Here is a 26824-nt window from a genome sequence, read left to right on the forward strand (position 1 = left end):
TAAAAATCTAACAAAAGGTACTGCTGGCAGGGAAAGGGCCTTCTCTACACTGGTGGTAGAAATTTGAATTATTATATTACAGCCTTTTTGGAAAGTGATCTAAGAGAATCGATTAAAATAAAAAAAATAATCTTTTCTCCAGCAATCCCCTCAGAAACAAAAGCATTAAAATGTAATTGTATGTAAGTATGTGGTATATATGTATATGTGTCTGTTAGCATGGAGATACAAAACTGTTAATATAGTACATGCATATTAATAGAAGAAATGACTGAATAATTGTTGGTGATGTATCTATACTAAGGAATATTAAATTACCATAAAAAGATACTAAAGTACAGCTATACCAGTTGACTTACAGGGATTTTCATTGAGTAATAAAGCAAGATACAGAAAAGCATATAAGATTCTCTATTTGCAAAGCAAAATAATGCCTCTTCAAATCCCTATATATGCTTGCATATATATTTTCATCTAAATACATTTGAATATTATTATAAGAGTATGGGGAAAAATATGGATGAATGCCTACAAGGTATGTAGGGGGTACAGATAAAGAGGAAGGGAAGAGACAATAAAGGGAAAGAAAGAAACGTATCAGTAAGAAAATAAATAATATATGTGAATGTATATTTATATATTTCTACCAAGTTGTAGATATCAATAAAAAAACAAAATTTAAAGATTATACAACATAAGTCTTTCTGAAAATACAATTTCTAAAACCAACAAACCTACAGCTTATAAATATTTACTAAATTCTTGCTGCTTTAATAATACAGGGCTAAGACTATAGCAACTAACATTTTACACTTGGCAAAACTTCTCATATATTAAAACAAAAACAAAAACAAAAACAGGTGTTTTCAAAACATGCCTAAAGGAAAAAAAGTCCTATCTGCTAACTACCCTCATCTTTCCTCCAGATTTCAATAAACTCTATATAATTAGTATGGGCCCAGCTATCATGAATTTTGGGGTTGTGAACACATCCGTATTTATAGTTCACCCAAGAAAAAAAAATCTAAGATCTTTAAGCAGCACAATGAATTTCATGGGGAAGTAGTTAAATAGAAAATATAGAGTATTTTTGCTGGAATTGTAAGTCCTATTAAAGTTTTGTAAGTTATGGGCTTCAAGTTAAGATAGATTGATTCTTAATGGCAAGCCTGACAAAGGCAAGAAACAAAAACTAGCTAACCAAGAACAGAACAAGTATTGTTAAAATGTCTATACCACCCAAAGCAATCTACACATTCAATGTAATCCCCATCAAAACAATACCAGCATTCTTCACAGAGCTAGAACAAACAATCCTAAAATTTGTATAGAGCCAGAAAGATGCCAAATAGCCAAAGTAATGTCGAAAAAGCAAAGCAAAGCCGGAGGCCTCATAATTCTGGACTTCAAGCTATATTACAAAGCTATAACCATCAAGACAGTATGGTACTGGCACAAAAAGAGACATGCAGATCAATGAACAGAACAGAGAACCCAGAAATGGACCCACAACTGTATGGTCAACTTATCTCCAATAAAGTAGGGAAGAATATCCAATGGGAAAAAGTCTCTTCAACAAATGGTGTTGGGTAAACTGGACAGCAACATGCAGAAGAATGAAACTTTCTTATGCCATACACAAAAATAAATTCAAAATGGATTAAATGTCTAAATGTAAGACAGAAAACCATCAAATCCTACAGAACACAGGAAGCAATCTCTTTGACCTTGGCTGTGGCAACTTCTTACTAGACATATCTCTGGAGGTAAAGGAAACAAAAGCAAAATTGAACTGTTAGGACTTCATCAAGATAAAAAGCTTCTGCAGAGGGGCGCTTGGGTGGCTTAGTCGGTTAAGCATCTGACTTTGGGTTAGGTCATGATCTCATGGTTCATGAGTTCAAGCCCCACATTGGGCTCTGTGCTGACAGCTCAGAGCCTGAAACCTGCTTTGGATTCTGTGTCTCCTTCTCTCTCTGTCCTGCCCCGCTTGTGTGCTCTCTCACTCCCTCTCTCTCTCAAAAATAAATAAGCATAAAAAAAAAAAAAAAATCTCCTGCACAGTGAAAGAAACAATCAGCAAAACTAAAAGGCAACCTATAGAATGGGAGAAGATATTTGCAAATGACATATCGGATAAAAGGCTAGTAGCCAAAATCTATAAAGAACTTCTCAAACTCAACACCCAAAAAATAAAGAATCCAGTTAAAAATGGGCGGAAGACACAAATGGACATTTTTCAAAAAAAGACATACAAACGGCTAAGAGACACGTGAAAAAATGCTCAACATCACTCATCATCAGGGAAATACAAATTAAAACCACAATGAAATACCACCTCACACCTATCAGAATGGCTAAAATTAGCAACTCAGGAAACAACAGATGTTGGCAAGGTTATTTTCCACAGAAAAAGATGTTTTCTGCAGAAAAAGGAGAATCCTCTTACACTGTTGGGGGGAATGCAAACTCGTACAGCCACTCTGGAAAACTGTGGAGGTTCTTCAGAAAGTTAAAGATAGAACTACCCTACAACCCAGCAATTGCACTACTAGGTATTTACTCAAAGGACAAAAAAAAAAAAAAATACTGATTTGAAGTGATACATGCACCCCGATGTTTATAGTAGCATTATCAACAACAGCCAAATTATGGAAAGAGTCCAAACGTCCACTGGCTGATGAGTGGATGAAGAAGATGTAGTATACATATATGATGGAATATTACTCAGATTAAAAAGAATGAAATCTTGCCATTTGCAACAACACGGATGGAACCAGAGTGTGTTATGGTAAGCAAAATAAGTCAGAGAAAGACAAATACCACATGATTTCACTCATATGTGGAATTTAAGAAACAAAACAGAGGAACATGGGGGAAGGGAAGGAAAAATAAAATAAGACAAAAACAGAGAGGGAGGCAAACCATAAGAGACTCGTAACAATAGAGAACAAACTGAGGGTTGTTGGAGAGGAGGTTGGTGGGGGGATGGGCTACTTGCATGGTGGGCATGAAGGAGGGCACTTGTTGGGATGAGCACTTGCTGTTATATGTAAGGGATGAATTACTAAGTTCTACTCCTGAAACCGATAGTACACTATATGTTACCTAACTTAAATGTGAATAAAATCTTGGAAGAAAAAAGAAAAGATAAATAATTTCCATGGTACTCTGTCTAGTGAATGAAGCGAAATGGTTTCCTCTCAAAAGAAAAATTTTACACAGTATGATTTTTAAAAGGAAGGAGAAATGAGCCAAACACCATCTTAAAGGAGTCCTTCTGTTTAATGCTCCTATTCAACAAAACAATGAAGAGTTGGGGTCTTCATTGGAACAAAAAACAAAATATTCTGGCATAAGTAGCCTATCTCCTCATATATCTGGAAACTTACACTAAACAACTCAACTAGTGGGCCAGCTACTTAGACCAAATACTTCCTGTCACACGTTGCAAAAGTGTTTATTATGCTAAGACACATTTGCTGAATAGTAATTTGGGGTCCTTGACCATTAACCTGAGGATATTCTTTAGGTCTTGATTAACACTTGTACCTCTATAGTGTTGAAAACAGTAGAACAGAGTTTAAATTGAGCAAAGTCATAACATCTTAACTTGTTATCTTCTTTTTCTAGCAGGCACAGAGAATTTCTCTTTGGAAATGCTCAGACAATAGTGCAGCAGTTATTAATGAAACATAACTTGGAAAAGGAAAAGGAAATATGTTTTATTTATTTAATTTTAATTTTTATTGTATAGAGAGAGTGCAAGAGTGGGGGAGAGGGGCAGAAGAAGAGAGAGAGAATCTGAAGCAGGCTCTACACTCTGGTGTGGAGCCCGACGCAAGGCTCAATCCCATGACCCTGGGATCATGACATGACCTGAAATCAAGAATCAGATGTTCAACCAACTGAGCCACCAGGTGCCCCAGGAAGGAAGTTTTAGTTTTAAGCACTATACTATAACGCAGAACTGAAAAACTAGATTATGTCAGAAAAGTTATCAGAATAGGAAAGATTTGGAATCACATCATTAATATGAAAAGTGGTAGAAAAAAGAGGAAACAAGTAGTCAGAAAAACTAGTTTCTATGTCATTAGTCCTTCACCAATACATTAGTACCTCCTTTACATTACTTATCTCTAAGTCTCCACCTATAAAATGAAATATCTGCTCTACCTATCTCACAGCACAGGTGCAGAAGTTAAATCCTGGCTTGTATAGGAATGTGCTCTAAATATTAAGGAGGGATAGAACCGTCTTCTAAATTAAGCTCTTGATAAAATCCCTTCCCTTCTGTCTGCTTTTTCCAGTGAAGTTCCCATTTCTTCGACCTACGGAGGTCCAAAACCTTGGGAGTCCTCAATCCCCCCTTCTCTCTTATATCCTGTATGAAATCTGGTAGGAAATCTTGTCTCGTACTTAAAATACATAAAGAGTTCCATTTCTTCACTTTTATCACCCTGATCCAAGCCATCACCATTTCTTGTCTGGATTATTAAAAGAGCTCCCAAGTGGTCTCTTTGTTTCAAGTCCTTGTTTCAGTCTGTTCTTCACCTCACAGTCACTCTTCTGAGAACACGTATCAAATCATGTCACTCCTCTGCACAACCTTCCTGGGACCTCCCATTTCACTAAGAGTAAAAGCCAGGTTCTTAGAATATAAGGCTCCAAGTGATTTATGCCTCCTTTCAACTGTTTCCTCTACTTGAAACCCACTCCCTTGTCTGCCTTGCTTACTCCCTAACCCCTTGCAGGTCTTTGCTCAAATGTCTCTTTATTACTGAGGCCTTCCTTGTCCACCTTATTTAAATCGCAGCAGGCCTCCCACATCCACGTGTACACACACACGCTCCCTATCCCTCTTCCTTGTTATATTTTGCCTCAGCATCTATCACTACTCATCTTACTGATGCTTTCTACATGGGCAAAAATTCTTATTTTGTTCACTACTGAATTCCCAGTGTCTGGGACAATGTCTGGTGCTAAATAGAGAATGAATGAATGAATGAATGAATGAAAAAGCTCTCACTGTGGACGGATCTGGGATTAAAACTCAGCCTCTGCAATTTACTAGCTTTTTCTTATGGTCCTTTACTGTTTTGTAAAATGCGAATAATGGTAATACTGAATCTGATGAATTGTTAATGGGAAATAAATGAGATTAACACATATAAAATGATTAGAATGAACGTGGAAAATAAAGAACTTATAAAGAACTATGCAAAAAGATAGTATTATCATGATTTACAAATTACTATCCTAGGGTGCCTGCATGGTTCATTCAGTTAAGTGTCCGACTCTTGATTTCAGCTCAGGTCATGATCTCGCGGATGGTGAGTTCAAGCCCTGCGTCGGGCTCTGTGCTGACAGCATGGAGCCTGCTTGGGGTTCTCTGTCCCTCCCCCACTTGCTCTCTAGCTCTCTCTCAAAGAAAATAAAACTAAACTTAAAAAAAAAAATTACTATCCTAATATACAAAGAGGGGCTGTTCTGGAGAAAGAAAGAATTCCTAAAACACATATGTGGGCCAGGAGAAACAACAAAAGGAAAAGATCAAAAGAAGCCACAAATTAATACATAATTTTCTATGAATTTTATTTCACCTTCAAATAAAAAATTGCCGGGTGAACAGGAAACTTTGAAGGGAGGAGTAGTATCATTCGTTCATTCACTCACATTTCATTCAAGTCTGTAAAGTTAGCTTATGCCAAGAATAATGTACATTAAGAACATAGTACTGTGGGAACAGTTCCAGTTAGAAAGGGTTATTTTAACTAGAAATTATGTGGTATCTAACCACTATATTTTACCTTATATTGCTTAAACACCTTTATATTTTCAGGCTTTTGAGATGGTGACTTTTTAAAAAAAAGTTCCTGATACTGTAATAGAAAATTAGCAATTTAAATGACAGGTGAGTCTAATAAAAGTATCAAAAAACTAAAAAGACAGCATTACCAGAGTACCATACGAGCCCAAATCAGGAAACCAGGTTTTTTTTGTTTTTTTTTTTTTTTTTCAACGTTTTTTATTTATTTTTGGGACAGAGAGAGACAGAGCATGAACGGGGGGAGGGGCAGAGAGAGAGGGAGACACAGAATCGGAAACAGGCTCCAGGCTCCGAGCCATCAGCCCAGAGCCTGACGCGGGGCTCAAACTCACGGACCGCGAGATCGTGACCTGGCTGAAGTCGGACGCTTAACCGACTGCGCCACCCAGGCGCCCCAGGAAACCAGGTTTTGTTTTTCAAAATATTTTTCATAAGAGGGGAAGAAGTCATAGAACTGATTCCTCATGAAGTACGTCACATTACTCAGTTTCTCTCAATTCCTTTATTTTGAACAAAGTACTGCTTGAAGAAAACACATATAAGCTAGAACCCACCTCATCGGTACTAGTTTTGCCTTCTTGAAGAGAATCAGTTATAAACAAATAAATGTAGTTATTATGTCTAGGGTGTTGTATCACACTTTCAAGTGTTTGAGGTTTTTGTAAAGAAGCATTTAAAAAAATCACTTAAAGGGACACCTGGGTGGCTCAGTCAGTTAAGCATCCAAACCTTGATTTTGGTTCAGGTCATGATCTCACAGTTAGATCGAGCCCTGCGTCAGGCTCTGTGCTACCAGCATGGAGTCTGCTTGGCATTCTCTCTCCCTCTCTCTCTCTCTCTGCCCCTCCCCCCTCACTCTCTCTCTTAAAATAAACTTTTTTTTTTTAAATCGCTTAAAAAAAAGTAATTCAAAACTTCCACTTCTAAAAAAATGGAGGCAAAGTACTTTTCCATACTCCTCCCCCTAAGAAAATTAAAAAACCCTAAATGTTACATATAAAACAAATATAGGAAGACTGATTTTTGAAGAGAAGACAGGCCAGCTAGGTATGGCAGGACATGATGAACACCAAGGTGGTGAGTACCCTGGGTTTCCTTGCATAGCAAGACAAGTTTAGATAATAACTGATTTACTTCAAGCAAACAAAAGACAAGATTGTGGCCAACCTCTTCTCCTTGCCAGCAAAGGCTAATGGGAAGCCTAGACTTCTGTCACTGTGAGGCTATAATAAGGCACCCCAATCTCCCTACCAGGGTGATGTGGGAGAAGATTGTGTAGGAAGCCAGACTTTCTTTCCTACCCCTTCCTCCTGTAAAGTCAATGGCAGGGGTAGGGGTAGCCTGGGCTTCCATAGCTACCCAGGGGTAATGAGGCATCCCTCCCCATTGCTTTCAGGGTGGCTTCAGAGAAAGCCTAGAGGAGAGTTAGGGCTTTCACAACTGCCCAGCAGTAAAGAGACCAACACTCCACAATGTCAGCAAAGGCCAGGTGGGGAGCTCTAAGTAGGCCTGCTTACCTATGCCAGCAAGGGGATATTAGTGGAGTGTTCTTAGAGGCAGCCTACTGGTAAGTGAGGACACCCACACCTGCCCAACCCTAAGAAGATCCACAACCACCCTCTCCTGCAGCTATAAAGCAGGCCATGGACTTCCACCCCTACCTGAGTGTAGCAGGGCAGCAACTCTCCCCTTCCTCACCTCAGCTGCAGCATTGCCACAGAACATCAGGTAAGGTAGTATACTTAAACAAGATTCTGAGAACTATAACATAATAGCCAAAATGTCCAAGTTTTAATTAAAAAAAAAAATCCCTCATCAAACCAAGAACCAAGAATATCTCAACTTGAATGAAAAATATAATCAACAAGATGAAAAAGACATCCAAAGGATCTGACTGGGATTTTAGAGAAGGCATATAAAAATGGTTTGACATGTAATAATGAACATCCTCAAAACAAATGAAATAAAAAGTCAACCACAAAGACCCAGAAGACATACAGAACAACCAAGTGGAAATATCAGAACTGAAAATATGCTAACTAAAATAAAAAAATGTAATGATTGAGAACTCAACAGAAAAATGGAACAGAGAAAGTAATCAGTTAAATTGAAGACAGAATAATAGAAATTGCCTAATCTGAAAAACAGAGAAAATAAACAAAAAAATAAAAAGAGCAGAGCCTTGGGGACTTTTGGGAGCATAACAACACTCCATTAAACAACAGCAGAATATATGTTCTTTTCAAATGCCCATGGGATATATACGTAGCTAGACCGTATCTTGGGCCATAAAACACATCTCAACAAATTTAAATGAATTGAGATCATGCAGAATGGGTTTTCTTTTTTTTTTTTTCCTAACAATTTAACGTTTTTTGTTTTTTGTTTTTTTGAGACAGGGAGAGACAGAGCATGAACAGGGGAGGGTCAGAGAGAGGGAGACACAGAATCTGAAACAGGCTCCAGGCTCTGAGCTGTCAGCACAGAGCCCGACGCAGGGCTCGAACTCACGGACCGCGAAATTATGACCTGAGCCAAAGTCAGCCGCTCAACCGACTGAGCCACCCAGGCGCCCCCAGAATGGGTTTTCTGACAACAATGTAACCGAACTAAAAATCAATAACAGAAAAATAACAGGAAAATTCCCAAACACTTGGAAACTAAATAACATCCCTAAAACAATCCAGGTGTCAAACAAGAAGTCTCAAGGAAAAAAAAAAATACTGAACTGAATCAAATGAAAATATAATGTATCAAAATAGGTGGGACACAGACAAAACAGTGCTGAGAGTGGAATTTTAAGCACTAAAAGTTTACATTAGATAAGATGAAAAGCCTCAAGACCATAATCTAAGCTTCCATATCAAAAGCAAACAAAACCAAAACAAGATCAAGCAGATGGAAGAAAATAATAAAATTAAGAACAGAAATAAATGAAATAGAAAACAAAAGCAATAGATAAAAATCAATGAAACAAAGAACTAGTTCTTTGAAAAGATCAATAAAATTGACAAACATCTGGCAAAACTGATGAAGAGAAAAAGTTACCAATATTAACACTGAAGCAGGAGAAATCACTACAGGACATGCAGACATCAAAAGGATAGTAAATTAGTTTTAAAAACAACAGTGCACACATAAATTTGACAATTTAGGTGGAACTGACCAATTGCTTGAAAAATACAAACCACTACAACTCCCCATAAAATAGATATATAAAATAGATATTTGAATAGCCTTGTAATTACAAAATAAATTTAACTTGTAATTTAAAAACTCCCCAAATAGGTCAATATTAAATGGTCTCACCAGGAAATTCTACCAAATGTTTACAGTATTAACACGAATTAAATACAGTCTCTTTCTGAAAATAGGAGAAAGCTTCCAATTCCTTAGATGTTAGTACTACTCTGATACCAAAACATACAAAGACAGTACAAAAAGAAAACTATAGACCAAAATCTCTCATATGGATGCAAAAATCTTTAGCAAAATATTAGCAAATAGAATTTGGCAATATATGAAAAGAATTATATACCAAGATTATATGATATTTACTGCAGGGATGCAAGTCTAGCTCAATATTCAAAACTCAATCACTATAATACACCAAATTAACAAGTAAAGAAATATCACAAGATCATCTTAAGTGATACAAAAAATTAACAAAAGTCAACCTCTAGTCATGATAAAAAAAACTCTGAAAATTTGGAATAGAGGGAGACTTCCTCAACTTCACATAAAGTATCTAACAAAAAACCCCTACAGTTTACATAATTAATGGTAAAACACTAAATGCTTTCCACCCAAGTTTGGAAATAAAGGAAGGATGTCCTCTCACACCACTCTTGTTCAACATCGTTTTGAAAGTTCTAGCTAGCAAAATAAGAAATGAAAAGATAATAAAATGCATATAGATTGAAAAGGAAGAAATGAAACTATCCCTATTGTCATATGACATGATTGTCCATACCGAAAATTCAAGGAACCTATATAAAAACTTCTATAATTAACAAGTAAATCTAGCAAGGTTGCAAGATACATAATTAAATATAAAAATTAACTGCATTTTGGGCATCTGGGTGGCTCAGTGTTGAGACTCCGACTCTTGGTTTTAGCTCAGGTCATGATCTCACATGTATGAGATCAAGCCCCATTTCAGGCTCTGTGCTGACAGCATAGAGCCTGCCTGGGATTCTCTCTCTCCCCTCCCATGTGTGTGTTCTCTCTCTCACTCTCTCTCTCTCAAAAATAAATAACCTTAGAAAAAATTAAAGAAAAAGTCAACTGCATTTCTTTACCTGCAGTGAACACATGGAAAGTGAAATTAAAAACCCAATACCATGTATAATCACTCAAAAAGAAAAACATTTAGATATAAATCTAACAAAGATTTGTATACTAAAATCTACAAAACACTTAAGAAATCAAAGAAGATATAAGTAGCCAGAGATTAAAGGACTCCAGATAGTTAATATCCACTTCTCTCCAAATTGATATACAAGTTTAACATAATCCCTAAAGTTTTAGCAAGATTTTTTGCGGATACACAGGTGATTATTCTAAAATTTATATATAAAGGCAAAGGAACTAGATTGGCTAAAACATTTTGAAAAAGGATAGGAAAGTGGGAAGAATCACCCTAGTTGACCTAAAAAAAAAAAAAGAGGGGCGCCTGGGTGGCTCAGTTGGATGAGCGTCTGACTTTCAATTTTGGCTCAGGTCCTGATCACAGGGTCATGGGATCAAATCCACATCAAGCTCTGAGCTGAGCATGGAGCCTGCTTAAGACTCTCCCCCTCTCTCCCTCTCTCCCTCTGCCCCTCTCCCACTTGCACATTTGCATGCATGCACTCTCTCTCTCTCCAAAAAAATTTAATTTAATTTAATTTAAATTTAAAAATAGTGCTAGAAAAACTGGCTATCCATAGGCAAAAAATAAAAAATAAAACTTTAACCTAAACCTCACACCTTACAAAAAATTAACTCAAAATGGATCATAGATTTAAATGTAAAACACAAAATTAAAATAATTTTAGAAGAAAACATGGGATAAAATTTTTATAATAGGGCTCGGTGATATATATATTTATTATATATTTATTAATATATTAATATATTAATATTATATATTATATATATATTTATTATTATATAATTTATTATTATATATTTATTATATATATTTATATTATATATTTATATATTTATTATATATAATAAAACTATTATATATATATGTATATATATATATATATATATATATGACCATGATGAGATATCTCTACAAACTTACTAGAATAGCTAAAATTTTAAAAAGTGAGAATACCAAATGCTGGTAAAAGTACAGAGATATTAGATCTCTCATATATTACTGGTAGGAATGTAAAAAGGTACACAAGCACTCTGGAAAATAATTCGGCAGTTTCTTTGAACTCTAAACATAAACCTATCACCCCTAGCAATCGCACTTCTGGTCATTTATCCCGGATAAAAACTAGGTTCACCCAAAAATGTACACCTGACTATTCACAGTAGCCTTATTTGTAACAGTCAAAAACCATAAACAACCAAAATGTCCTATACTGGTGAAAAGTTCAACAAATTGTGGTACAGCCATACCCGGAATAAACAGGGACGAACTACTGATACATGGAACAACTTCAATGGATCTCAAGAGTATTATGCTGAGTGAAAAAGCCAATCTCAAAAAGTCAAATATTGTATGATTCTCCAAATCACATTCTCTAAATCATATAGTCAAAATGACAAACAGAGATAAAAAATAGATTAGTAGTTGCCAGATATTAGGGATAATGGGGGAACCGGAGGAGATGGGTGTGATCATAAAGGGGTAGTGGCTGATTGGGATGGTGGTTACATAAATACACGTATGTGATAAAATGATAGAGAACTACACACACACTTCATATCAAGCTCAAGTTCCCGGTTTTTAGGAGGGTACATGGAACCTTCTCTACACTACTTTTGCAACTTCCTATAAATCTATAATGATTTCAAAGTAAAAAGTTAAATAAAAAAGCAATAATTCGACAAGCGAAAACTAGATATCCACATACAAAATAATGAAGTTGGACCCTTACCCACTATGAAGTGAAGTCCAAATGGATCAAAGACCTAAATGTAAGACCTTAAACTATAAAACTCTGAAGGAAATACAGGGCAAAAGCTTTAAGACACTGGATTTGGCAAATGATTGCTTTGATATGACAACAAAAGCACAGACAAAAGAAAAAATAGACAAATTAGACTTCATGAAAAAATTGTGTGCATCAAAAGACAATGTCAACTGAGTAAAAAGGTAACCCACAAAATGGGAGAATATATTTACAAATCATATATCTCATAAGGGATAATAGCCAGAATATATAGAGAACTCCTAAAACTTAACAAAATCAATCCAATTCAAACTTGGTATTGAATAGATATTTCTTTTTTTTTTTTTTAATGGTTTATTTTTTTATTTTTGAGAGAGACAGAGACAGAATGTGAGTGGGTTAGGGGCAGAGAGAGAGGGAGACACAGAATCCAAAGCAGGCTCCAGGCTCTGAGCTGTCAGCACAGAGCCCGACGCGGGGCTCGAACTCACAAACTGTGAGATCATGACCTGAGCCAAAGTCGGCCGCTCAACTGACTGAGCCACCCAGGCACCCCACTTGAATAGATATTTCTTTAAAGAGACACCCATCAAGATGGCTACAATAAAAAAACAAAACAAAACAAAATCGGTGTTGGCAAAGATGTGGCAAAAATGGAACCCCTGTGCACTGTCAGTGGGAATAGAAAATGGTATAGCTGCTATGGAAAACAGTATGTTGGTTCCTCAAAAAATTAAAAATAGAATTATCGTATGATCCAGCAATTCTACCTCTGTGTATATCCCCAAAAGAACTGAAACCGGGGACTCAGAGTTATTTGTATACCCACGTTCATAGAAGAATTAGTCACAATAGCTAAGAAGTGAAATCAACCCGAGTAACCGTTGACAGAAATTTGAAAGGATAAGCAAAATGTGGCACACACATAGAATGGTATATTATTTATCCAGCCTTAAAAAGGAAGGAAATTCTGACACATGCCACAACGTGGATAAACCTTGAGGACTTCATGCTAAGTGAAATAAGCCAGTCACAAAAGAAAATTCTATGTGATCAGCCTTACAGGAGATACTTAGAGTAGTCAAAATCACAGAGACGGAAAGTGGAATGGTGGTTGTCAGGGGCTGTGGGGAGGTGAGACTAGGGAGTTACTGTCTAAAGGGTACAGACTTTCAGTTTTACAAGAGGAAAAGAGCTATGGGAGATGAATGGGGTGATGGCTGCACAACATTATGCGCATACTTAATACCACCGAACTATATACTTAAAAATGGTTAAGATGGTAAATTTTGTTAGGTGTGTTTTACCATAATAAAAAAATACTAGGGGAAAAAAAGAAACAATACAGGTGGTTTTATTGTAGCAATCATGAAGAAAGGAAAAAAGAAATCCTAATATTAAGTGGCTAGGTACTTGTGGCTTGGGATAAAATTTCCAGCGTCAGCACCATACATGGGACCATATTTCATTATACACGGAAATAAGGAGGATATACTCTGTTAATAAGCTGTGTTAATAAATAAGCTGTTGTAGATCACTCAAAAAGCAGTTTTACTGATAACAAAGATCTTCTTGTCAACAATGTTACTGAAAAGTTTTAATAAATTCTTTTAACAAGTGTGAAGTAGAAAAGAACAATACAGTAAGTATTCCATTAGCCCATTTGACAAGTATTTCCTGAGTTACCTATCATCTATCTGGCATTGTTCTAGGCTCTGGGGTTACAGCTGTAAACAAGACAGACAAAAATACCTTCCTGCATGAAGCTTATACATGGACACATTATTTTATAAAAAGCATAATATTAAGAAGTATATTTTTAGTTCGAAATTAAGTAAATTAATTGTTAAAATTTTAGTTCAAATTTAACTAATCGAAAGCCATAAATATTTACATATTCAGTTGGATAAAAAGGTTTTAAAATCATTTCAGTGGGAAAACTAAGATTGTGTTAAGACGGCATTATACTAAAGCCTACACCACATAGAATTTGAAATATTGAAGGAATTGTGAATTTACATTTGAGCTGTATGATTGAAAAAATCCACATTCCGTTGTTCCTTGAGCAAAGTACCTAAGAAATAATACTGTTCTTTAGATATTCTCTGCCTACACATAAACTCTTGGGACCGGGGCTCCTATTAGGTTTTACTACATAACACAATTCCTAAGCTAAGGTACAGAGTTTCTGTTTGGTCATGTTTCCAAACGTACTGGAGCTACTGACTGGAATATGCTTTTTCTTAGGTTATCTCCGACAGTGTTCTCCCACCCACGAGCACACTGTATTACCACAGGGTAAATGTGCTAACCTAAACTGGAGTTACCTCTACCCTATCTCCTTTGTCCTCCTCACAACCAACCCCTTCAGTCAGCACTAGCATCTCATTTCTTCACGAACCTGAGTTTTCTAAAAGCCAGTCTTCCTTTACCCTAGGGAAGGTGAATGTTTTCTCATCCTGTCCCCCTAAAAAGTCCTCCACCTTCTCGCTGTACTTAGGTCCATCACTGGGGTGTGCAATGGGGACCACAAAACTAGGAGAAAATATAACTAATGTCTGGAACCATCATATCTGCAGCCAAAAAAGTACTTGACGGTAAGGCTTTGATTACTTGATTTTGTTTCTGTTTGACATCATATAAGGTACGGAGAAAAGATAATAGAAATATTAAGTTTCACTTCTATTCTTCCTCCCCCAATTTTGTCTATTCAAATTTTCACCTTTAGAGCCAATTTATTTATAAAATAACTCATTTTTCCCGTTCATGATATGAGTTGTTTCATTATAGTACTTAGAATTTGCATCTATTGACTTAGAAGAAAACTCATATAATTAGAGAATGTATAAAAATATCATTAACAATGAAAAAGTCGTATTTATAAATATCCCACGTATTGAAATATAAAACATAAAAATTGATTAAGCTTGTAATAAATACATAAATAAATAAATAAATAAATAAGGGCCTCTAGTTTTCCAAACAGATATCACATCTTCTGCATAGACTCCCAGAACAATGATATTTATTTTTAAGAAATCGTCCTTTCCGTATTTCCCGTTCTAACACACTGTTTTAATGAGACCACCACACCTTACGGTCTGGCCCTCCGAGGGTATTGCACAATCTCAGCAGTAGAGCAGATTTCTTGAGGGCAGATTAGCAATTAGGTCATGAAAAACAGGCAGCATAAAATAGCTACTGCTAATCTACATGAGAAGCATTTACTCAATTAAGCAGATGGAAATGTTATTATGAACTCAGTACTCCAATGATGGTCTTTAAAATTAAGAAGGATAGGGGCAAATGAAATGCACACTGGGGGATTTGGGGCCTTTATATATTAATTCTAAAGTATACAATGCAGAACACTGTAATGAAGTTAACAAAATTAATTAAAAGATTCTTTGCATGTAACCATTAGAGACTACATTAAAAAATACATGACAGTTTCTGACATTATTAATAATGTGACTGTACTTTAACATTCTTAATGTTGATACCATGACCTTTCCCTAATATACCACTGATACCAAAAACATGAGCATGAGAAGTCTTATTACTCATGGCTGGGATGAATACGGTTTTTAATATGCTTTCTGGTAGTGCTAGTTCCATTTTGAGTTTCAATAACTGATGAGCTCGTGATGAATTTTCAAATATTTAAAAGATTACTACGTATTTTTACTAGCAAACAGAGTTTTCATGTATTTATGTATTCGAACATGTGTTTCTTTACATCATCTTTTTATTAGACAATAACAAAAAAACCCAGAATTATTAATCTGCTTAAAAACCTCCATCAAACTCTTAGAACAAAAATCTTCAAGTGACTTTGGGAAAATGGTCACAAACAAGGAATTTTTACATTGTGATAAAATATCTTACATTGTGATACATATTTTATGCCTAACTCCTATTTTCCAAGTTTTAGTGTATAAACTTAACAAATTGTTATTACAGAGTTCTAATACATATGCCAAAATTATAACAATTAAGTGGTTTGTTACAAAAGCTACATAAAAATAAGCTGTGCCTATGAAAGCTATAAAATGTATATTCACATTAACTCTAAATATTACATTTAGGCTTTTATTGATTTACTCAACGTAATTAAAACTTCTCAACAATTACTATAACAAACTTGTTTCAATATTTTTAATATAACAATAATAGTCATTTGCCCACTCTTTCTCCCCAACGCATATCTTTATATGTAATCTTCTATCATCCTGAACTCTTTCTTAACAGAAATGTACTTTTTGATATCCTTGGCTTGAAAATTACATAGTATGTAGAGTTGTTGAGTTTATTTAAGTTTATTTAAGTTTAAGTTTATTTACTTTGAGAGAGACAGCATGCGCAGGGAAGGGGCAGAGAGAGAGAGAGAGAAAGAGAGAGAGAGAGAGAGACAGAACCACAAGCAGGCTCTGCACTGACTGAAGCGGGGCTCGAACTCATGAAACCGTGAGATCAGGACCTGAGCCGAAACTGAGAGTCAGACTGACTCCTAATGGACTGAGCCACCCAAGTACCCTGAAACTTTATAAGTTAAATTATGTGCTCCTTAAAACAGAGTTCTATACAGGATAGGTGCTCATTAATATTCATGGCATGACATTAATTCATATATTCATCCAATATATCCATTTACTGTGTGCCAGGACACTGTAGTCAATTCTGCAGACATAAAGATAAAAAAGAAACAGCCCCTGTTCTAAAGCTGCCCAGACACCTGAAGGATTATGGTAGGGAGAAAAACGGACCCTTGAAGATGTCCACATTCTATTCCCGGAGTCTGGCAATATTTTACCTTAGATGGCAAAAGGGATTTTGCAGATATGATTAAGACTGAGCACCCTGAAAAGGGAGACTATCCCGAATTACCCAAATTTGCCCAGTCTAATCACATGGGCCCTTAAAAGCAGGAACTTTTCCCAGTTACAGTCAAAGAAAGACGTGACTCCAGAAGCAAAGTCGGACATCACACTGCTGCCTCTGGCTCAGTCGGTTAAGCCTCCAATTCTTGATTTTGGCTCAGGTCAAGATTTCATGGTTCGTGAGTTGGAGTCCCACGGTTGGACTCCATGCAGACAGTGTGGAACCTGCTTGGGATTCTCTCTCTCTCATGTGCGTGCATTTTCTCTCTCTCTCTCTCAAAATAAATAAGCTAAATTTTTAAATGTTTATTTATTTTTGAAAAAGAGAGAGAGAGAGAGAGCGAGCAGGGAAGGGGCAAAGAGACAGTGAGACAGAGAATCTGAAGCAGGCTCCAGGCTCTGAGCTGTCAGCACAGAGCCCAGTCGGGGGCTCCAATCCACAAACCGCGAGATCATGACCTGAGCCAAAGTCGCATGCTTAACTGGCTGGGCCACCCAGGTACCCCAATAAATAAACTTAAAAAAAATAAAGCAAAGTAAAGGGAGGAGGGGCTATATGTGGGAAAGATGTAGATCTGTCAAAATGAGACAAAAAGACCAGGGTTGGAGAAATGCCTTCTTTAATTGTATGTTTAACTTTTCCTAAAATCAGCAAGTACTGCCTTTAGTGTTCAATAGAAGACTTCAACACATTGATAATTTAGTCCAGGGTTTTCATGTTGTATAATAATACATCAACTAATGATGAAGCAAAGACTTTCAAAACAAAAGTCATTGCTATTTTCAGGTTTCTGATTTGATACTGTTTTACAGCAAGTTGAATGACCAACTGGACAGAAATGGCACTAAATATCAATGACAATTACAACACTGGGGTATGTTAGGACTTCCTTGATTTGGGATGCTTCCTAGATTTGACAAACTATATGACTTCATGTGGATTTTATCCCCCCTCTGATACTGAACTATGGGTGGTTCAGCAATAACTAATAGAGTACTTTCCACATCTAATACATTAAGGAAGTAACTGCTCTTAGAGAATGGTAATGAAAGCACAGAAAACTTAATTACTTTTGACTTTAAAGGAAAATCCAAATTTAAATAGTCAGTCTTATATGATATTGTTAACACAGTAAGAAGACAATGTTTAAAACTCACTTTGAAGTGTTTCAAGTTCAGCCCGACTCAATGCATCTTCCTTTTTCTTCAATCTTGTTTCTTTATATTTAGCATAAAACTCCCCAGCATCCTTAAAAAAGAAGTTACAAAGAAATTAACATAAAGATCAGTTTGCTTTGATACTACGTCACGCACAACTTCATTTTAAAGCCGTGTATTGTCTTCCTTTCAGTTTATGGTTTTAAATTGTATGACGAACAGAAGAAACAATAAATGTTTCTCCCTGATTTTTCTCTCTCAGAGAGCTTATTTATTAAGGCCAGAACCTGCGTGAGTATAAATCTAAGGAGAGTTTTTTCTCTCAGACATGGAAGGGAGGACTCCTCTTCCTGTTTTCTACCACTGTTTGTGTTCTCAACGTTGGGCTACTCCACGGACAAAGAGAAGACACACTCGCTGAATTAAGCTAAATGGGTACAGTAAATTATGTTACTGTGACGAACAAAGCACTGTTTTCATATTCATCCCTTCACCTCAAAAGATTTTCAAAATTATCATATGCAAATCTGATTAAGAAACCTATCTGACCCTGTCAATACAAGCGAAGATGTCATTCCTCCTTCCACCACACTTAGAGATCAGTTCCTGTCATGGAGGTTTGAGGACTGAGGACACACTTAGGTGGCCAAATACAGTGGCTAAAGTGTCAAGGAGTGGCACACAGGCAGGACTCTAGCAGAGTGCTGAAGAAAGATCAGGCCTACAATAATCACAAACGTGGAGATCAACAAATTGATGCTCTAAGCATATGAAGATGCTGACAATGAGAAGAACAGAACAGGTAATTTTCCACTACCTCTTGGCTTCAACTACATTCATCACACAGCAATACTACTTGTAACTGCCAGGCCACATTGTGCTTTTAAGTCTTTGCATACCCTTTGCCCACTAACTAGAATATTTTGCTCCCCTGCCATATTTTTGATGAACTCCTATTCATCCCTGAAAACTATTCAAGCATCACCTCCTTTTGCAAGGTTTTCTGACCTTCCCTGGCAGAGGAATTCTCTCCTGTATACTGCTTCTGTGTTTAAGCACACTTCTAGGATTGCTTGTATCATGCTATATTCTCTCTTAGAAAATGGGAAATCTGAGACAGGGGTACTTGTGTGCCCAGAGCACAGAATCTGGTATACAACAGGTACACAATAAATATTCATTGAACTGAACTAGGTCAAAATATATGAGAAATCTTGTAAAGGAAGAAATGAAAGGGCTTGTGTGTGGAATAGGAAAAAGAGAGCTATTAAGGATAACTCTAGGGTAACATTCCCAGATTTTAAGATTCCTAGGGCAGATAAATCATAGACTCATCTGAGAGGGTTTATTTTTGAAGGAACATACAGGAACAAAAGCTCTATCTTGATTCAAATGGAAATGCATGAACACTTAAACCCTAGAATGGAATTTTCTCTTTTCATCTGTGATTGTCCAAGAAGAATTAAAGCTTTTCTTAGAGTCTGTATCTCTTGGGCTTGTATCAGAACTCTTCCATCTGATGATGAATTAGGTAAATAATAGGCATTCCTAAAATCACTGGATCAGTATAATAAAGATGTATCTCTTATTCTCCCATTCTCATTTTTATGTTCCTACCTCATTTCTACCAGAAGGACTCCACAAGCCCTGGGTCAGCGAAATAATGGTATAACTTGAAGGGTACAGAAAGTCATGAATCCAACATACTCATCCTCCCAGTCCATATATACTTTAAAATGCAACAGGATTTGGGGTTAAGGATTTATAGCCCCTCAACATTCCCTGCACCCCTAAAAAAACCTCAGCCCTGGAATACTCTTATTTTCTTTAAGCCACATCAGTCATTTGTTCCATGACGTGAATGAATGAATGAATGAGCTTATTACCTTCTTTCCGGGCAGTAGTTTTTATTTTTTATTTATTTAAAAAATTTTTTTTAAATGTTTATTTACTTTTGAGAGAAAGAGAGTGAGAATGCAAGCTGGGGAGAGGCAGAGAGAGAGGGAGACACAGAATCCGAAGCAGGCTCCAGGCTCTGAGCTGTCAGCACAGAGCCCAACGCAGGGCTAGAACCCACAAACCTTGAGATCATGACCTGAGCTGAAGATGGACACTTAACCGACTGAGCCACTCAGGCGCCCCCAGGCCGTAGTTTTTAATAGTAGGGAAAAGGTGAGGATAGCACTGGACCCTTGAAGGGAGCAGGAAAGGTGGCACCATACAAGAAAAAGGGGCACAGATAAGTTATCTATGAGATGTGAAAGAAGGTAGGTTGAAATCAAACATCATAGTATAGTATAGTGAGAGAAAATACAGTGATTACTAGGACAGAGTTTGGAGCCAGACATGACTTGAATTAAGGTCTCAGCTCTGCCTTCTTTCAGCCTAAATAGGATTCAGCAAATTACTTCACTCAGCGTTGTGTGAATTATCTCATTCATAAATGGGGACGATCACAGAGCTACTGCGAAGACTGAAGTGCTGATACATGTATCAAACACTCAGAAGAACATCTTGCGCACAGGCCCTCTATACGTTACCTATTTTTATTATTACTTCTTATTTTACCAAAGCCTTATTCTCTACCACAAAAAGTGAGTTTTTCTGCTTCGGACCTCACCAAAACTCCCGCAGAATCCTGTAACTTCTTGCTTATGAGGCTCTCTTCACCTGCACCCTCTCAAAACAAAGATCTTTTACTTGGTAATAGCAGCCTCTTCCTAGTGGTTCTACCAAACTTGAATATTTCTCTGGTCGTGTTTCTGCTTCCTGCTACAGTACAGAATTCCACTAAAAATTCCTCTTTGAAATTACCCATTTGACCCAGAAATCACACTTATCTGAGGATCATTATGCACTCACTCACTTTACCCTACTTCACCTAATTCCAAGAGTTTTAACACATTCCCTAACTGCACTCACGGTTTGTTCTAGGCCAAGAATCCGTTCCTTCTTTTGCTCCATTTCTAAGCATTTATTTAAATGTTCCTCATCCTTTTTCTTGTCATATCTTACTTGTACTTGCAAACCATAATAACAATATGCCTACTCCAGAAAGGCTCACTTCTGTAAGAAACCTATGATCTCAAAGAACTCTACTGCATTCAACACCCTACACCACTCCAACCCTCCTTGTGTGCAGTTCGGTGTACCACACTTTAAGGTACACTGACAAACTGGAACACTTTAAAAGGAAAGTGATCAAATGGTAGGGAAGCTTGAAATTATTTCTTAAAAGGGGGTGGAGATCAGATGAGACATAACCTGATAACTATCATAGAATATCTTAAGGGTCATTACAGGAGAGAACAGTGTATTCTAGAGATGGAAGTTTTGATTTGGGATAAATATAAAGAAGAGCTTTCTAATAATTAAAATTACCTTAAAATGAAAGAGACTGATCTCGAAGGTAATATTCAAGAAGAGACCTATGGCTATTATTTAAGGTATATTCAAAGTGAGAATCACATAGTCAAAGGGGTTGAATGAGAGTAGTTGTTTTGGAATCAAAAACAATTTTTTTTTTTTTTTAGTTAGTTTGTTTCAAGTTATTATTTGACTTCCAGTTAGTTAACGTATTATGTAATATTTCTTTCAGGAGTAGAATTTACTGATTTATGACTTACATATAACAGCCAATGCTCATCACAACAAGTGCCCTCCTTAATACCCACCAGCATTTTTTTAAAAATTTTTTTAACGTTTATTTATTTTTGAGACAGAGAGAGACAGAGCATGAATGGGGGAGGGTCAGAGAGAGGGAGACACAGAATCCGAAACAGGCTCCAGGCTCTGAGCTGTCAGCACAGAGCCCGACGCGGGGCTTGAACTCACGGACCGCGAGATCGTGACCTGAGCCGAAGTCGGACGCTCAACCGACTGAGCCACCCAGGCGCCCCATACCCACCAGCATTTTAACCCATCCCCCTGCCCACTTCCCTTCCAGCAGCCCTCAGTTTGTTCTCCATAGTTAAGAGTCTGTTTTATGGTTTCCTCTCTATTTTTCCTCCTATGTTCATCTGTTTCATTTCTTAAATTCCACAGGTACATGAAATCATATGGTATTTGTCTATTTCTGAATTACTTTGCTTATGATAATAGTCTCTAGCTCCATCAACATCATTGCAAAAGGCAAGATTTTGTTCTTTTTTTGCGGCTGAGTAACATTCAATTGCACATATATGCCACCTCTTCTTTCACTTGATCTTGGCCAAAAGGCCAAGAAGCAATATATACACAGTACCTCTTCTTTAATCCATTCATCAGTCGATGGACATTTGGGCTCTTTCCAAAATTTGGCTAGTGTTGACAATGTCGCTATAAGTAATGGGGTGCATGTTTCCCTTTTAATTGCCATTTTTGTATCAAGTTAATACCTAGTAGTGCAAATGTTCAGTTGTGGGATAGTATTCTCTTTTTAACTTTTTGAGGAACCTCCATATTGTTTTCCAGAGAAGCTGCACCAGTTTGCATTTGTACCAACAGTGTAAGGTGGTTCCCTATTTTCTTCGTCCTCCCCAACATCTGTTATTTCTTGTGTTGTTAAATTTAGCCATTCGGACAAGTGTGAGGTGAATCTCATTGTAGTTTTGATTTGCATTTCCATGATGATGAGTGATTTTGAGCATCATTTCATATACTGTTAGCCATTTGTATGCTTTCTTTGGAAAAATGTCAGTTCATGTCTTCTTCCCATTTCTTAACTGGATTATTTGTCTTTTGAGTGTTGAGTTTTATAAGTTCTTTATATATTTTGGATACTAACCCTTTGTCAGATATGTTATTTGCAAATATCTTCTCACACTCTAAATGTTGCCTTTTAATTTTATTATTTCATTTTATTCACTGTGAAGAAGCTTTTCATCTGGGTGAAGTCCCAATAGTTGCCTGCCTGCCTGCCTTCCTTCCTTCCTTCCTCCCTGCCCCTCTCTCTGTTTCTTTTTCTTTCTTCCTTCCCTCCTTCCTTCCCTCCCTCCTTTCTTTCCTTCCTTCCTTCCTTCCCTCCTTCTTTTTCTTTTCTCTCCTCTCCTCTCCTCTCCTCTCCTCTCCTCTCTCCTCTCCTCTCTCCTCTCCTCTCTTCTCTTCTCTTTCTTGCTTTTCTTTCCCTTGACCCAGGAGACATATCTAATATGGCTGATGTCAAAGAGATTGTTACCTGTGTTCTCTTGTAGGATATTGATGGTTTCCTTTATCACATTTAGGTTTTTCATCCCTTTTGCATTTACTTTTGTGTATGGTTTAAAAAGTGGTCCAGTCCCATTAAAAGTGGTCCAGTTTCATTCTTTTGCATGTTGCTTTCCAGTTTTCCCAACACCATTTTTTAAAGAGACTGTTTTTATTCCCTTTGGACATTCTTTTCTGCTTTGTCAAAGATTATTTGACCATGTAGTTTTAGGTCCATTTCTGGGTTTTCTATTCTGTTCTGTTTATCTCTGTGTCTTTATTTGTGCCAGAAACAAAAAAAAATTTTTAATAAAAAAAAATGAGTAGATGTTTTGAAACATTGCCCCCTCCCATTCTTCCTGAGTGGCTAATTCACATCAATATAATTGTCAAGTAGAGAAAATAAACAGAAAGTCTCATTTTGAGTCCAAACAAAATAAGCTCAGTTTACCTATACACAAAAAATTTGAATTTCTAAGTAAACTTCTTATCCATCTTTGTGGACATTGCCCAAAACATAACAGAAGCTTAATAAATACTCAATGAATGAATGAAGGCTTACTTTAATCAATCAGGGCTCTGGACTGCCTAGGTTTAGCTCTGTTAAGACTTTATTAAAACTATGGGATTTACAGGGTTCCAAACAAGAGTTCCTATCGGCAATGAGCTTATAGCATAATCATCAATGAACGGAACATGAGCAAAAGTTTTTAGTTTAGAAGCCACTCTCCCAGTACTTAACAAAATTTTTTGAAGGGCTCAAAGCTTATCTACATATATATCAAGCAGGGACCTGATCTTACATTGCAGAAGTACAGCCAACTTAAAGAATTTACATGTTACGAGTTTTCTTTGTATGTAATTGTAGAGCATGGTTCTTGCACAATAAGACCTTAAATAGTTATATTAACTTATGCTTATTTATTGAACCACTATTATATGTGCTGTACCTTGTTGGGATATATGGAGATTACAGGAAAAGACAAGCACTTGTCTCTAAGGCAGATGTTAAAATAACTGAATGACCCCAAATTTGGAAAATAACTTATGAGAATAGGGATTTTTGCCTTAAAAAAATTTTTTTTTTTTAATTTCTAGGGCCTAGAAGAGTAGCTGGTATATAGTAAGCACTCAATAAATACTTGTTGAATGAATTGCTTGAAAACAGAATGAAGCTCACCCAACATTCTGTTTCCCCACATTTCCTTATCCTCTTTTTTTTTTTTTTTAATTTTTTTTTCAACGTTTTTTATTTATTTTTGGGACAGAGAGAGACAGAGCATGAACGGGGGAGGGGCAGAGAGAGAGGGAGACACAGAATCGGAAACAGGCTCCAGGCTCCGAGCCATCAGCCCAGAGCCTGACGCGGGGCTCGAACTCACGGACCGCGAGATCGTGACCTGGCTGAAGTCGGATGCTTAACCGACTGCGCCACCCAGGCGCCCCTCCTTATCCTCTTGAGATTAGGTGGGGTCATGGGACTAGTTCTGGATGGGCTGTGGATGGAAATATCATGTGTCACCTTCAAACGAAGGCACCAAAAGGCCTGTGCAATACTCTTGCCATAGTGAGGAAGGAGGCCACATGTTCCAGATCATACAGCTGGAAGATGGTAAAGACGTCCTTGTTCTGAGTCCCTGAATGACTAGTTAGAGCAGAATGCCCTCTTTCCTACCAAGAAGTGATAGACAAATGGTGTAAGCTAGAAATATGTTAAGCCACTGGAATTTCAGGATGATCTGTACCTTGCCATAGTATCAATCTATCCTTATTATAATATAAATAATAAGTGCTATGAAGTTAGAAGTTAGCACAGAGAATATACAATGGGAAGTTTTCAACTGGCCTAATCAGGAAGGACTTCCTAATGATAATGACCGTTCATATAAGCCTTGGAGATACTACCTCCAAGATTAGTGAGTTATGAGATGGAGAATATCCATACCAAAAGCTTTTAACATTACTGACATATTGCATTTAAGTGATAAAATAACATGCTGAGCTGGTACTATTTGCCATGTTTTGGTTTTCTTTTACTTCTCCATCCCAGTTTTACTTCTCCATCCCAGCTCTGTGCTGATAGCATAGAGACTACTTGGGATTCTCTCTCTGCCCCTCCCCTAATCTCTCTCTCTCTCCAAATAAATAAACATTTCCTCTTAAAAAAAAATAAACTTCAAAATATTAAATGACTGAAGGAAACGTAGGAAAGAAGGGAGTTGATCTAGAGTGGTACAAGCAGCAAAATGCTACCCATCACCTGTCCTAATGGGAATAAGGAACATGGAAGAGCTCTGAGGACAGGTGAAGGATGTGCCATTTCTTTGACGGTCTGACAGCACAAATCTCTTGTCTGAAGCTTACATATAAGCTTCAACATCATAGGGAAATAGCGTAAGTACATTTCTGAAAATCTGCCCACAAAGTATTTATGTCAAGATTTGTTCTCCCATTGGCTTATACTATAATCTCAGAGTTACACGTAATGTGTAATAAAATTACAACGAAGAGCATAGGAAAAATGTAAATTGTAGGCTTTGAAAAGATTTTTTTCATTTTTTTAAAAATTTATTTTGAGAGAGAGAAAGAGAGACAGCAAACCTAAGGGGGGCGGCGGGGGGGAAGAGCAGAGAGAGAAGGAGAGAGAATCCCAAGCAGGCTCCGTGCTTTAAGCACAGAGCCCGATGCAGACTTTGATCTCACAAACCGTGAGATCACGACCTGAGCCGAAATCAAGAGTCAAGGCCTAACTGAGCCACGAAGGCACCCCCTATATTGTAGACTTTAAATAAGAGTCCAAAGTTTTGTACAAACACTGAATTCACAAATATTAATAAAAAATAAAAATAAAACAAAAAATGAGAAGCTATGCCTTCCTCTCCCTCAGTCAGTGGTATTCAAGATGTAAGGCCTAACAGCTACTTTTTCCACTTGGGCTAAGAAACAGAAGAGACTATAGAAGTCATCTATTCAGCCCCAACTCAATGCAAGAATCCTATAACTTTAGAATAATTATAATCAGCCTAAATACTCTGATAGGGACTTGTAAGATTAGATAACTTATTCATTCACTGTAAAGTAGCTCTCCTTCTAGTTATTCCACTATCAGGAAAAGTTTTTTTTCTCAGCTTTTATATTTCTCATATTTTAATACTTATTTTCATCTGCTTTAAGTTTCATTTCTACCATTCACTAGTTATGTCACTTTGAGCAAACTGCCTCACCACGCTAAGTCTTAACTGCTTTTTATCTATAAAATATGGAATCTATGAGACTATATATCTCTAACATTGTACCTAACATTTTGTGTTTTTTTAAATCTTTTCTACATCTAGCAATAACCTACAAAACTCTACTTTATATTCTATCTTCGGACCTCCAAGTACTTCCATGTTATGTTCGTTCCCCTTTCAGAGGACAGAAGGGATGGAATCTTTGTCTTCTGTTGTGAGGTCTTTCCAATTTTCCTTTCTCTCTCTGTCCTTCTGTAGCGGTAGAGTTTCAGCCTTACAAAAATTCAGACGCTCTTTTCCATCCCTTTTCATTTGTTTGCATACTCCCTACATAAAGTATGTTTGTAAAGTTTTTTTTAAAGTTCTTAGAGTACTAAAAGTAAGCTTTTCCATCCCTTGGAGAATCTGTGTTTAACTCTGAGTAGAACAGGCAACTCAGCT

General features: G+C 36.8%; 1 protein-coding gene across 1 annotated transcript in view; it reads right to left on the bottom strand.

Moving 5' to 3' along the window:
* DNAJC1 (DnaJ heat shock protein family (Hsp40) member C1) overlaps positions 1-26824 on the bottom strand; it is a 219054-nt gene that overhangs the window by 105312 nt on the left and 86918 nt on the right. The window contains exon 7 of the mRNA XM_049626935.1: positions 17988-18078. Within this exon, the coding sequence (XP_049482892.1) occupies positions 17988-18078 (91 nt within the window). The remainder of the gene's footprint in view (positions 1-17987; positions 18079-26824) is intronic.

This window comes from Panthera uncia, chromosome B4 (genome assembly GCF_023721935.1).
Source record: "Panthera uncia isolate 11264 chromosome B4, Puncia_PCG_1.0, whole genome shotgun sequence".
NCBI lineage: Eukaryota > Metazoa > Chordata > Mammalia > Carnivora > Felidae > Panthera > Panthera uncia.